This window comes from Sylvia atricapilla, chromosome Z (genome assembly GCF_009819655.1).
Source record: "Sylvia atricapilla isolate bSylAtr1 chromosome Z, bSylAtr1.pri, whole genome shotgun sequence".
Taxonomy (NCBI): Eukaryota; Metazoa; Chordata; class Aves; order Passeriformes; family Sylviidae; genus Sylvia; species Sylvia atricapilla.
This window is the reverse complement of record NC_089174.1, coordinates 43,653,008-43,665,722: the sequence shown is the minus strand read 5'-3', so window position 1 is coordinate 43,665,722 and position 12,715 is coordinate 43,653,008. Positions and strand designations below refer to the sequence as shown.

At 37.6% G+C, this 12,715-nt stretch overlaps 1 protein-coding gene across 7 annotated transcripts in view; it reads right to left on the bottom strand.

The window, feature by feature from the left end:
* Positions 1 to 12,715, bottom strand: part of PIGG (phosphatidylinositol glycan anchor biosynthesis class G (EMM blood group)) — an 89,470-nt gene that overhangs the window by 46,944 nt on the left and 29,811 nt on the right. For 4 of the 7 annotated variants that reach the window (XR_010745813.1, XM_066339261.1, XM_066339262.1 and 1 more), the window contains 2 exons: positions 10,365 to 10,822; positions 3,275 to 3,466 (listed from right to left, as the gene is read on the bottom strand). Coding sequence is in view for 3 of the 7 variants with exons in the window: in XM_066339261.1 (XP_066195358.1) it covers positions 3,275 to 3,466; positions 10,365 to 10,822 (650 nt within the window). In the remaining 4 variants the exon portion in view is untranslated. Of the gene's footprint in view, positions 1 to 3,274; positions 3,467 to 6,050; positions 6,175 to 10,364; positions 10,823 to 12,715 lie in introns of those variants that run through there. The other 3 variants (XR_010745814.1, XR_010745815.1, XM_066339265.1) reach the window with 3 other exon arrangements.

Below are 12,715 nucleotides of genomic sequence, written 5' to 3'. Positions count from 1 at the left end.
CTTCTTTTTCTTAACTGAGGAGGTTGTGGTGTGAGGGGGAACTCTCCACCATAGGCAACCTCACCAGCCTCGACGGACCTTCAACCCCATTCTCATTTCTCTAGTCCTCATTTCTCTGGTTCTCAGATTCCAGGGCCTCATATCTATTGAATTCAGGCACTTGAGGAGGTGAGGGAGGTCAGGAAAGGTTTCACCTGCCGCCCTAAGAAGCCCCTTTTCATTCCCCTCCATCTCAAAGGTCCCTTCCTTCTGGCTGGTGATGAGAGGGTAAGGAGTCCCTGTCTTCTTGTGAAGTCGATGTCAGGTCTGTTTGTCTGAGGCATGGCAGAGTGAGGCTCCACCAGTCAATCTCTTACTATCAGTCTTCACTCTACATGAGTAATGAGTGAACATGGTCTAGAAATATAATTTAATCAGAAGTAAGGATTCCTGAGTCATCTGGACTTAGCATCATACAGAGGACTAGACTAGGACTCTAAAAACAGTAGAATGACCATTATATAACTAGTGTAGCTAACTGACCACAAAAAAACACCACTAGCCAAAATTTCTAAAAGTGAGTTTTGTAAATAATTTTCTTTTTCTTAGAAAAGTCATATTGCTTCTCTGCCAATTGCTAAAAAAAAAATAAGCTTGAATTCAATCTTTCTTTTCACATACAGGACAGAAAAAGCAAGAGGAGAAATAATAGGCAAGAGCATTTACATATTCAATTTTTTTGCATGTACAGAACCAAAAAATAAAAGGCAAAACCACGACACATTAGTAATGTGCTTTTCCTAAACCTGAATACAGTGCACTGTTCTGTCGTTTATCTTTCAATGGTTCAAAGTTATACCTAACAGCCTATGCGAAAGGGTTTTACTCCTTCCTTCTCTTAATAGCAACCCTTTGTAAAAACCTTGTATTGCCCATTGGATTTTTCCTTTAGGGAAGAAAGGAAAAAGCCAGTAAAGTTTAGAGAATTTCTGAGTTTCTGGCTAATGCAGAAATTCAGTGTGCCTTTTCAGCATCTCTGGTAAGTCTGATGTAATTATTACCACTTATTTACTTTAGATGTAAAGCTTCAGCAAATAGGTTGGGGTATTTGCCTATTCAATAAATTGAGCGAAAACCAGAATTAACCAGTTGATGAAGATTCAAACTAGAAAAACTGTTCCTCAGCAAACACATTACTATTATTTTGTTTGTTTTAGTATACTATATACTCATCTCTTACATTGCATAGACTGCAAGGGTTTGTTTTTTTTTAAATAACTTTGAGGTAGAAAGAGCCAAGATTCTTCATCCTAGAGAAGAATGCACTATGCATGAAAAATGCAGTGGCTGCGTACAACTTTTTCTCATATAGTACAAAACTGCCTCTGCCTTGCACATGGATCCTGAGCTATTCCAGATTATGAATACACTAAAGATACTTCTAGACACATTTAAAGTCCTGGGTTTTTTGGCTGCATTTTAAACAGGATTTTATCACATAAACTACATCAAACATCTAATAAAGACAAGCTAGTACCACTGTGTCAACGTGTCACTTATCATCTGAAATCTACTAAAATCTGTCTACCATCTCTTTTGATGTGTGTACTAGGAGCCTTGCTGAAGCTAATGCTCAGTGAGTCAGTGATCCTTGGGCAAACCATGTCTCTCTATTGAGCCTTGTACTTAACTCCTGAGAAGCCCACACGTCAGCAAATGAGAATGGCCACTGCCAGGGACCATGCTGGAAGCCCAATGCCAGCCTGTGTTATGCACAGGTAGGTATTATGACAGAGACAATGTTCTGGTCTGGCAGGCATAGACACAAGTTTGTTTTGGATTGTTTGCTGTGGTTTTTTTACACAAAATAAAAGTCACCATGGTATTTGAGGGAGGCAGAACCTCTCTTCAGACAGGAACCACGTGCCAGGAACCAGTATGCCATGGGGAGATTCATTTGGGGTTTATAAAAAGCTCTGACACAATTTAAGTAAATCACTGTGTCCATTATTTACTTAATAATAAAAATAATACAAAAAGCTTTCTATCTTGTAATAATTGAGATTTATACACTGACTATAAAATGAACAAGTTTCAAGTAAACATTTGACTTCAGTATTTAAGTTCTGCACTTATTTCTCTAATCACGTTTTATTTCTGGCTCAATTGCTTTTACTGAAACACAAGGCTTTTACTGAAACACAAAACAAACCTAGAGCTCACATTCAAAAATCAGGCATGTTTCAAGCATAGTGCCAAATCCTGCACAGTAAGTAAAGATTATGATTATTTTCTCATAAAGTAGAACTAACACACAATGTAACCTTAACACTAGTATACAATTAGAATTATCTTCAATGTTTGGAGACATAGAATGCATGTAAATATATCCAGATACACATATGAACAAATATTTCTTGTAAAATGTGCCACACTAGCAAACCTTATGTTCTTTATGTCCTAAGATCTTACACTGCAGGGCTTTTTCCATCTCTATGCATCTTGCTAGTCTATGGCTCCTGACAAAGAAGCTCCAAGAGCATTTGTATTGATACAAAATTCAAAGTGAGTGCAAGAGAAACTTCACTACATCCAGAAGACAAAGCTTCTCTTCCATAATCTCCTACTTCTCATCAAATGTTCCCACTGACTCCAGAGGTTTTCCACAACTCTCTGACATTCAGTAAACTTTAAGACTGTAGAGCCACGTATTAGAAAACTAAAGCCATTCAGTTACAAGCCAGAAGTAGTCATTGGTGAAAGAGTTAATAGCTTCCTTACACTTACTGAGTAGTTCCATAAGAAACTTAACATCAGACTAAAAATCCTTACTATGTTCTGTTCTGCACAGATGAGACCTTGAGAAGGGCATGGTTACATCTTGAAAGTCCACATTATAGAACACTCAACTGCAAACACAAGGTATGGAAAAGCACTTTTGAAATTAAGAAGTAGCTAAACGACCTTGTCTTGTGCTCTGCTAGATGTGGCCAGTCCATCTAAAATAACAAGAGATACATCTGGAGTTTTTTGTAGCAAAAATACAGAGTATTACTACTAGATTTTCCTCATCTTAATTCTTATCTGTTGGCCTCTCATCTGTCACAGTCAAAAGCCACTTCATGTGGCTTAAAATTAAGCACATATCACAAAAATTCTGTGCTGGTCACTTACAAACTACAATTGTATTCATAAGAATGTGATTCCAACTTAGAACATCCTGTTCACCTCATCCCTACAGCAAAAGAGTTCAACACCTTGCTAGAAACAGTTACTTATCTGCTGATAAACTTACTTTGAAATATCTTTGCCACCATGTTGCCATGGAAATATGACATTTCCAATAGCTGCCCGGTAACTGTAGACTCCCAGGAGCCCAAGTGCCATAGCAATTTTTGAAACCAGGGAGCATCTTCTTTGAACCAGAAAGAAGATCATAAGAAGGGAGACTGCAGCCAAGAAGGAGAGTTCAGATTTATGTTCAGAGCTGAGGAAAAACAAACAAACAAACAAAAAACCCTTTTAAAACAGTAATTAGTACTAAACATATTTGATAGAGCCTTAGCTGCAGCACTATATTAAATAAATTGTATTAATTAATGCAGCATCAAATTAATCACTGCAGTGGTATCTGTTACGAACTTTCCAAGAGGTATGGTAAAATATTTTAATATTTTTAGAAAAGCAGTTTTATTAATGAGGTTTTCTATTCAACCATGCATATTTAAAAGTGCAATTATTGTGTTCCACCATAGGTTAGTTATTCTGTTAATTATATAAAAACTGAGCTGCATATTGCATAATGGAAAAGGGTTTACTGCTTTTAAGCTAGGGTTTTGTTATTTATACATTTTGAAAAAGTGTGTTTTCCTTATACTACAGCATTTCATTTTCTAGCACTACACAAAAAATTTTTGCACTATAGGATTAGAACTGTCTTTTGAAATAACTGCATATGTATTTGTTTATTTTAGACACATCACCTACCCTACTACCTACAAAACACATTACCTACTCAAAAACCCTAATCAAAAATACACTTATATAGTTTAAAAAACACACTCACAAACTCATTAGCTCCATCTGATTCCCTTATGCAACCATAGCACCTTGTATTGTGTCAATATGTACAAGAGATAGACACAAAATTTGCATCACTGGCAGAGAAGATCACAGATACAGCTTGTTTGTTTGTTCCCTTGAATCTTAAATAGGTAACACTCATTCCAGAATCAAGGGCATTTCAATGAGCATGCTGCCAGTATTTTATATTTAAATCTTCAGTAGTAGGAATTAACACTGCAAAATATAAGGGGGTAAGGCAAAGGATCTGCACCCATGCCTTAATACATAGTTCCAGAAAGCCTGTTGTAATCCAAGAATTGCTAACCCATGCCTACTGAAAATATTCCCAGTATCTCAAATAATATAAAACCATTAATTTTCTTAAATTTGCCTTCAGTTAAGAACGTCACATAGATTTTGAGAGCTAAGGGCTCCATCTTCTGTTTTCCACAACTCAAAATCCCATGATAACAGATCACTAACTTCAGGAAACTTAACTGTTACCTGCAGTGAATTCAACCACATATACAAAACTCCAGTTATATCTCTGATTTAATAATGTTCTTCAAACTGTTCTTCAAACAGGTTTACTTTCTTATTCCCTAGTATACACTGTATCAGGAGCTTGACCAATAGCTGTTTCAGCTGCTGTGCTTGAGAAGTCAGGGATGAAAGGCTCTAGGGCAGGTAAATTGTCCCATTAGTTCTCCATGCAGGACTCAGTCAAGAACATACACCTTAACAAGATTCCCAAGAGATGCACTGTTCTCCACAAGCCAGTGGAGAAAAGTGAGAGGAGTAAGATCTAGAACACTACGAGACAGAAAATATAGTCTTGATATTCCTCCTTCCAATTATTCTTCCTCTACACATGGAAAGAGCAGAAATAGTGGACTCCTGAAGCAACCTGTGAAGATAATGCAAGCACCACCTTCTTAATGATCAAAACATAATGAACTAATTTAGTAGCCACTAAACCTTTCAAATGAGCACGTATAAAAAATTTTAAGCATTCAGGTCATATTCTCCTTGGCTACTCATTGTATGATAGCAAGACAAATCAGGAATAAATAACAGCATATCCTCATCATCAGCTTTGTCTTTTTCTCTAAAAACTCAATACACATTGAGTTTTCATTCTTGACTGCTAGCACAGGGACTAACATACACGTCACATGCAGGTTTTCTGGTAACAGTGTTCTGTGATCTCTGTTTGGAATCTTTTTGAATCATACAAATATGTTAAAGAAACCCTACCCAAGTTTTTCATAGCATTTGCTGAAGAAACAAGAAAAGGATTTACAGCAAGCAAAGTCAGGTCAGCAGAAATCACCTACAGTTTGAAGGTTTTCCAGCCAAGACTCCTACAGTTAAGCCGCTAAAAGCATATGTAATTTGCATAACATTTGAAAAAATATGGTAGTTGCTTAACAGAGAGTCCTATCATTTAGCTACGTTTTGATAGCCTGCTCAGCACAAACAAGCTACTCTGATCTCAGCTGCCATGTCCTGGGTTTTGCACAAACCACAAAATTGAAAGTGAAGAACCAATAGCTCCTTGAGAGAAAATCTGGTGAGAAAGAAAAAAGAGAACTTTGGCTCTATTTTCTTAATGTTACAGCTTGTGGTCTACGCTTATACTTCTGGTAATAGAATGAAGGTTGAAGACATTTTCTTCCACTGCTTGGACCTCACCTCATTACTGCAAATACAAGTAGAGTGAATGGAATTGTAAATGTGGATGATTAATAACCTAAGTAGACAAAGCCTTTTTTAATTGTTTCTTTCCTTTTACAACCAAATACATAGAAGTCACAAGGTATGCTAGCTTTGAGGGAAAGGGCATTTGGGGATGGTTAAGTACATTGTTAAAAGAAAATTTTATCCCATGCTGATGCTTCTTGTCACTTCTCTTCAAGCAATACTACCGTGTAGCAGCTCTGACACCTTTCAAGTATCAGCACTGACCAAGATTAGCAGCCAGATAAAGCTAACTGAATACCAACCAATCAAAAAGAAAACCTGACTTCCAATCAGATTTAGATTGCATGTTTTCTTCCATTTCATTTACTGCTTGATTTTCTTTTGCACTTTTTCCCATCAAAGTATTTTTCTGGTTTCACAGTCTGTCTGCAAATAACAAACATTTTCCGTATTTCAGCACTGCTGAATGCATTCCTAGTAGCCAAATTCAACACACTATACATAGATAGATTTTCTATGTTTTGATGCTTACATCAAATAGAAAAATCTGGACAACTGTTCCCCTGTTTTAAATGCTGAGCCCCTTAAGCACTGACCAGTTAAGTGAAATAATAGTCTGAGCATAAGTAGAGATGTCCAAAAGATCAATACAGGGGAACGAAAAAAGAAGGCCATTTTTTCATTAGTTTATCTTAGAGACAAAATAAAAGGCTGGATAGAAAAAGCCTTGTTAGTAAAAAAAAACATGCTATTAAGACACAACTACACTGATGAAACTAATACTAAAAATAGAAGAACAGTCAACCTTAGAGACTAGCAATGCATTTTGGGAAGAAAAATAAGTGCTTTATGCAATTCAGTTTATCACCAATTCATGCTATAAGGAAAACACATCATCTCAATCCTGATCAAATCACTAGGGAAACAGACATCTAATATCGTGTGAAGGAGAAGGAACAAAGATGTTAAAACCCTCCACCAAGAAAATGCAAGCATGCTGGCCAAATAGGAATTCCCAGACACTTTAGAGACCACAGGATGTGTAAAGATATGGTTGCATCACTTACTAAACTTTATGACACTTGTTCAGTGAACCATAACAGAGTCATACACTCAACTACATCCCATCATTCACGACCAAAAACCCATACTTCAAATATTACTAATGTTTTAACTTTATATTGCAACTGAAGTATACATCAGCATGGAGACACACATAATATTCTCCTGTTAGGCTGAAAATTGCTCCATTGTTTTAAGTCAGGAGTAGCTCCACAGCAGCCTGAGCCAATCTGTGCCAGGGCTGCCAGGGCTCTATTCTTTCATTTGCTCCCTAAACACAGCAGAAGTAGTTACACCAATGAAAGGGAGAAGGCAGAACTATGACAGTGACAGTCCTAATCATAAATCCTCTTAGCCTGCCATGGCACAACACTCTGGACTGTTGCATAAACTTTTTAAGCCCCACAAAGTATATGTTAGAGAATCCTTGCTTCTTTCTCAATTAGATTTGAAAGGCAAGTGGGTTTTAGTAAGGAATGCTGGACAATGGCAGAAAGAAAAAAACTGTTTGCCTTGCAGCACTTCAAAAGATGCGGATAGTTCCACATTCTCTTCTTACACTAATTTCAACAACAGCAGTGCTGAAATACTGTATACAATACTGAAACATTGAAATACTAAAATATTGAAATACTGTATATGCTGCCCTTTCTGCATTCCTGTTACTAAGCCAGCCCATTTGCCTCTGAAGATTGGCGGTAAATCAGAATGAGAAGTGATCCATCTGAAAGCAAAGAGTTTCCCATGCCATCTTGAGTTATTTTTCCAGACATGTCTATTCAGTGATTTAGTTCACCATAGTGATACAGGAACAGGTAAAATAAAGTGCCAGTGAGGTGAGGAAAAAGAGTGCAAGTTCCTTGCCTTGTATGGCAAAAGCTCCTACAGTATACTGTTTTAACCAAATGATCAGTCACAGCCTTAGAGTACAGATGTAGAATCTTTTCTGTTCTACTTCCTTCAAGACCTAAGAAAGAACACTCGATGTGAGGCCATAATCTGACAGGAAACAGAGGAAGAAATTCATCTGTAAAACTCTGACGTTCTTGTTTTGATACCTAGGTGCTGTACTTCAGCCTTACTGAAGGGGGAGGCAGACAGCTTTAATAGGGTTGTGATGGCTCCATGAAGGAGAATACTTTATCAACCTTACTTTTGTGACGAGACAAGCTCAGTGGAAGAGCACAAAGCAGGCACCATTGTTTATCTGTGCTTTAACAAGGTTTTTAACACCAGCTCCCATAACATTCCCATAGGCAATCTCATGGTAGAAAAGTGGATAGCTAGGTGGACTGAAAAGTGCTCATATGCTGGATTCACTGAGTTGCCATCAGCACAAAGTCTACCTAGAGGGCAGCTACTATCTGTCAGCCCCGGGACGTGGGTGCTGGCCCCCACTGGGGCCAATGTCTTCACTAACGATCTGGGCAATGGGGCAATGTCCCCTCACCAAGTCTTCACACAATACACAGTTGGGAGGAATGGCTGATACCATAGGTGGATCTGCTGACACTCAAAGGCCCTTTGACAGCCTGGAGAAATTGCCCACCAGGGATCTTACAAATTTCAATGAGGGAAGAGGCAAGTCCTGCACCTTGGAAAAAATAGCTACACATATCAGGACAGACTGAGGGACTGACCATCTTTCCAGAGGTGATTCTGAGTGCCTGGGTGGACACTGACTCAACAATCAGCACGCAACATGCCCTTCTAGAAAAGGTAACAGCATGTGGAGCTGCACATGAAGAACCTTACCAGAAGATGGAGGAAGGCTATTTCTTACCCTGTGTTCAACCATGGCTCCAGTTAGGGGTTACCCAGTACAGAGAAAGATACAGACATATTAAATTCACAGGAATTCCAATTCACAGGGACAAAAATCAAACACAAAAAAACCCTCCTCCCTTCCTTCTCCCCTCTCCTTCTTCAACAACAACAACAAAAAGAACTAGAGTAAGCCAGAATAGATGTAAAAAGCCTTGGGTTTACCTGAATGGGCTGCTTAGAAGTTCCTGACAGGCAACTAGTGTTAAGAGCCGGGCATATAGGATTTCCCACCTTTCTTATAAATTAGGAAGCACCTGCTCTATCTGCAGTCTACACTGCACCTGTGTTATTCCCCTGAGACCCCCACAGCCAAAGGCTACAAAAAAACTTCTATGCTTTCCAGGCATAATAAGCACCATGAAATCTGAGGAGGGAGCATACTAAAGTAAGACAAGATCTTTGAAAGTTAAGTCCATGCATGCACACACAATTTTTAGAAGTCTGGTAACACTGCCAAGAGTAAATAAACATCTCTGGGAGACATATCTGAAACAAACTAAAGTTTTCAGCTGCAGAAGTATCAGGTCCTTGTTTCATGGCCTTGTGGCACCAGCAAACTCCAAAAAAAGGACTGATAGTCTGAAGAAAAAATATGGCTCAGGACATTCTTGGGCAAATAAATCTTTCACAGATGCTCAGGATTAATTGTAAAAATCCTCACAGTCACACCAAATCACACCTCATCCTGCTCACACATTGACTTAGTTCATAATAAAGGAGTGAGTTACCTATCATATGGACTTGATGTAGGAATAATGACATTTTTTCCTGATTTCCTCACCTCAAAAGCAGAAAGACATGGTGAAAACTCTGGTATAGAACAACCGCTACAATGCGATAAATTCCCTCATAACTCATGTCTTTCAGCACTCACACCTGTCACTGCAATTAGCATTTCATCTGTGAGGCTGCCAATAAATAACAAGTCTCGTATTAATCCATTTGCTCATGTCATTTTTAATGAATGATGAATGACATTTCATCCCTGTGCTGTAAGATACTGGCAAGAAATCTATTTATCTTACACAGCAGAGTCTCTTCATCTGCTGCTTGCAAAACCTTGACTAGACAGTCAAGAAGTATTGCTTCTCCATCCACTAACTGAAGTACATGAGACAGTTCAAGTATCACTCAATAATAACTGCAGTCCTTAAAAATACTGAAAGGTATTAGAAAAAGCAGAAGCTCTTCTCTGCTGTACTTACAATTATAAAAATTTCCCTTTCTTGTTTATCATATTACACTTTAAAAATTCCTTCAGCTTTTCACCCACACATTACAAGCACATGATAGACAAGGCAGAATTCTATGTGTGGCATGTTCTCCTGTGACTTCATAAATTCTGGAATTATGCAGAACGATTCCTGACTTAATTTCAAGAGTTTAATTCTATTAATTGATTTTTAATTTCTCAAACCAGACACTGCTGACTTACACATGGAAAATATTTGCTTTTTGCTTCTGATAAACCTATCATGTATAATTGGCATTAATTAGGTAAGTCATGGTGCAGGGCAAAGATTATAAGCTATTGATAGTACACAAGGAATTACTCCAGCATGAAATAGCAATGACAAATTCTTTATGTCACTTCATCGTTTATCTGCTTTGGATGTTTGCAGCAATTTCTGATCAGAGACCATATAGAAAAATACGTATTTCACGAAATGAAACACACATTAATTTTTAAATTAGGCAGAAAGTGTGAGAGTAAATCAGAAACCCACCTTGTCAACCAGTGTCCAAAGTCTGGCCGATGAGCCCATTGGACGCCTGTCTGATTCAAGGATCGAAGCAGCCGACAGCAAATAAGGATGATCCATGGAGTTGCTAAGCTTATCCACTTATCTGATCCTTTTATGAATTCAGATGAAGAGGTGGCCTTGCCCAGTTTTGAATTACTTGCTGCTGGAATGTCTATATTCTTGCTCTCGGAGGTTTCCCCAATACTATCAGAATTTTGTCTCAGATCAGTGCTATGTTGAGGCTCACATTCTTTCAGAAGAAAATTATTTCTACACAGTTCCTGACACAGCATCAAACAAAGTGTACTGATAAGAAAATACCACGTTTGATGTTCCTCTTCTATAAAACTGCTTGCCCCTAAACTCAAAACATGGCCAATTGTTCCAGCCAGAATCAGCACATCTATTTCTGACCACTTAGAATTGGACACAGTGGGATTCTGAAAAAAAAAATAAAATATATATATATATATAAAAATTTTAAAATTTCACTTTTAAGTATTCCTAGTGTGCTTACAGCAATATACAGCAATGAAAACAAAACAAACAGCAGGATAACTTATTTCTATCTTAAGAAATCTCAAAGATTTATAAAATACACATTTCAGTGAAGCATACTCAGCACCACAACACAGTAACATAGCAATGATTTTTAAAACTGCATTCTGTTTAAGGAATAAAACTTCTCTATGAATAATCATCACCACTGTACAGATTAAGATTCCCTACCACCCTGTAACAGAAGGTTCAAAAGAAGTTCATGCCCTGTTGCATATTTGTAGAAGTAAAAATAAAAATCCTGCAGAAATCTTGAGATATAGATAGTAGGTAAGTAATTCTCTAATAGTTGAAATCTGTGATATCTTCAACTCTACACAGTTACAACTTTCACTAATCAGGTTAACAAAGTTACTGCCTGATGGCACCCCTTAACTTTGCTTAGCTTGAAATGCATCTTTCATCATAAAATCTACTTTAAATTTTTACCTATCTATTACTTACTTCACATACTGTGCTTATCTAAAACCACAATATTTTTTGTTTAATGCCTTCATCAGCTCAATTTCCTGTTCTCAGCAGCTAATTGGAATTGCCTTATCATCACTACCTTCAACAACAGGGCTAAAGAGAAAGCATAAGGGCATGAGGAAGTTGAAAGCACCCGGTTCATGCTGTTATCAAGTAATGAACCATTTCAGCACACAGAGAAAGCCATAAAAGGACCACAGAGAGGCACAGCCATGACAAGTATGCACTAAGGGAGATCATAAAGGTGACCAAAACTCTTCAGCCATTAATTGACAGGCTAATAAGAAATCATAGGCATAGCTCTGACGAGCATCGGTCTGGACTCTGTAACAGATAAGGGGGAAGTGACAGCACACAGGTGTTACAGATATCCAATAGCGCCTGTAGATCTGTACCAACTCATTAAGCAGAGCTTCAAGAAAGTGTCAAAGGTAGGGAAGAGGGGGTGAGGAGGAATGTGCTGGAAACAGGGACAAAGTAAGAGAAAAAGAAGAAAGGATTCGGTTACATATAAGCAGGAGCCATTATACATCTCTGACTGAGCCCTGTGCCAGGTCAGTGTGGCCTATCCTGTCTTACTAAATTCTCTCCTAATTTCTGTTCAACTCCACTCCCTGTCCCATCTGTGGGTGTTGCAAGATGCCACTACAAGTAGGGGACCAGCCTGCATATAAAAAACTTGAGACCAAGTAAAAGCAAGTGCCAGAGGACACTGGAACCAGCAGGAGCTTCCTAATACACCTTAAGAAATAAAATAATATACATCTTTGCAAAGAATTTCAAGAAAGACACTGGCAAAAATCATACATTATTATTTTATTTTATCTTATTTTGCACTATTACAGAATATCATGGAGTATCTCTTAAAGTGCATTTTAAGCACCTAATAAAACAAAAATGTAAAAGCCATATTGAAATTACTGCATGCCATTTTTACTTCAGAACAAAGATCTCTGAAACTACTTTCACATTCATTTCTTAACTGCATATTTTAATCACATCATCCTCCTATATTTGACCAATGAACAAACTTTCAAAAAAACTTGAATATTCACAGAGATAAATTTCACTATCTACTAAATTAAATCTAGAACCTACAAAATTAAAAGATGCACAGTGTACTACAATTCCTGCATGGTTTAAATCATGTTAAAAGAAAATCAAATCAAACTGACCTTTAAGCAGGTAACAAGAAAGCAAGTATGAAGAATACAATTATCTCTGAGCATCTTAAATGCAAGTATCACTTGTGTTCATGACTTACTGACTGCAGCATACATGTTTTTGTTCAAAATCAGGACAAT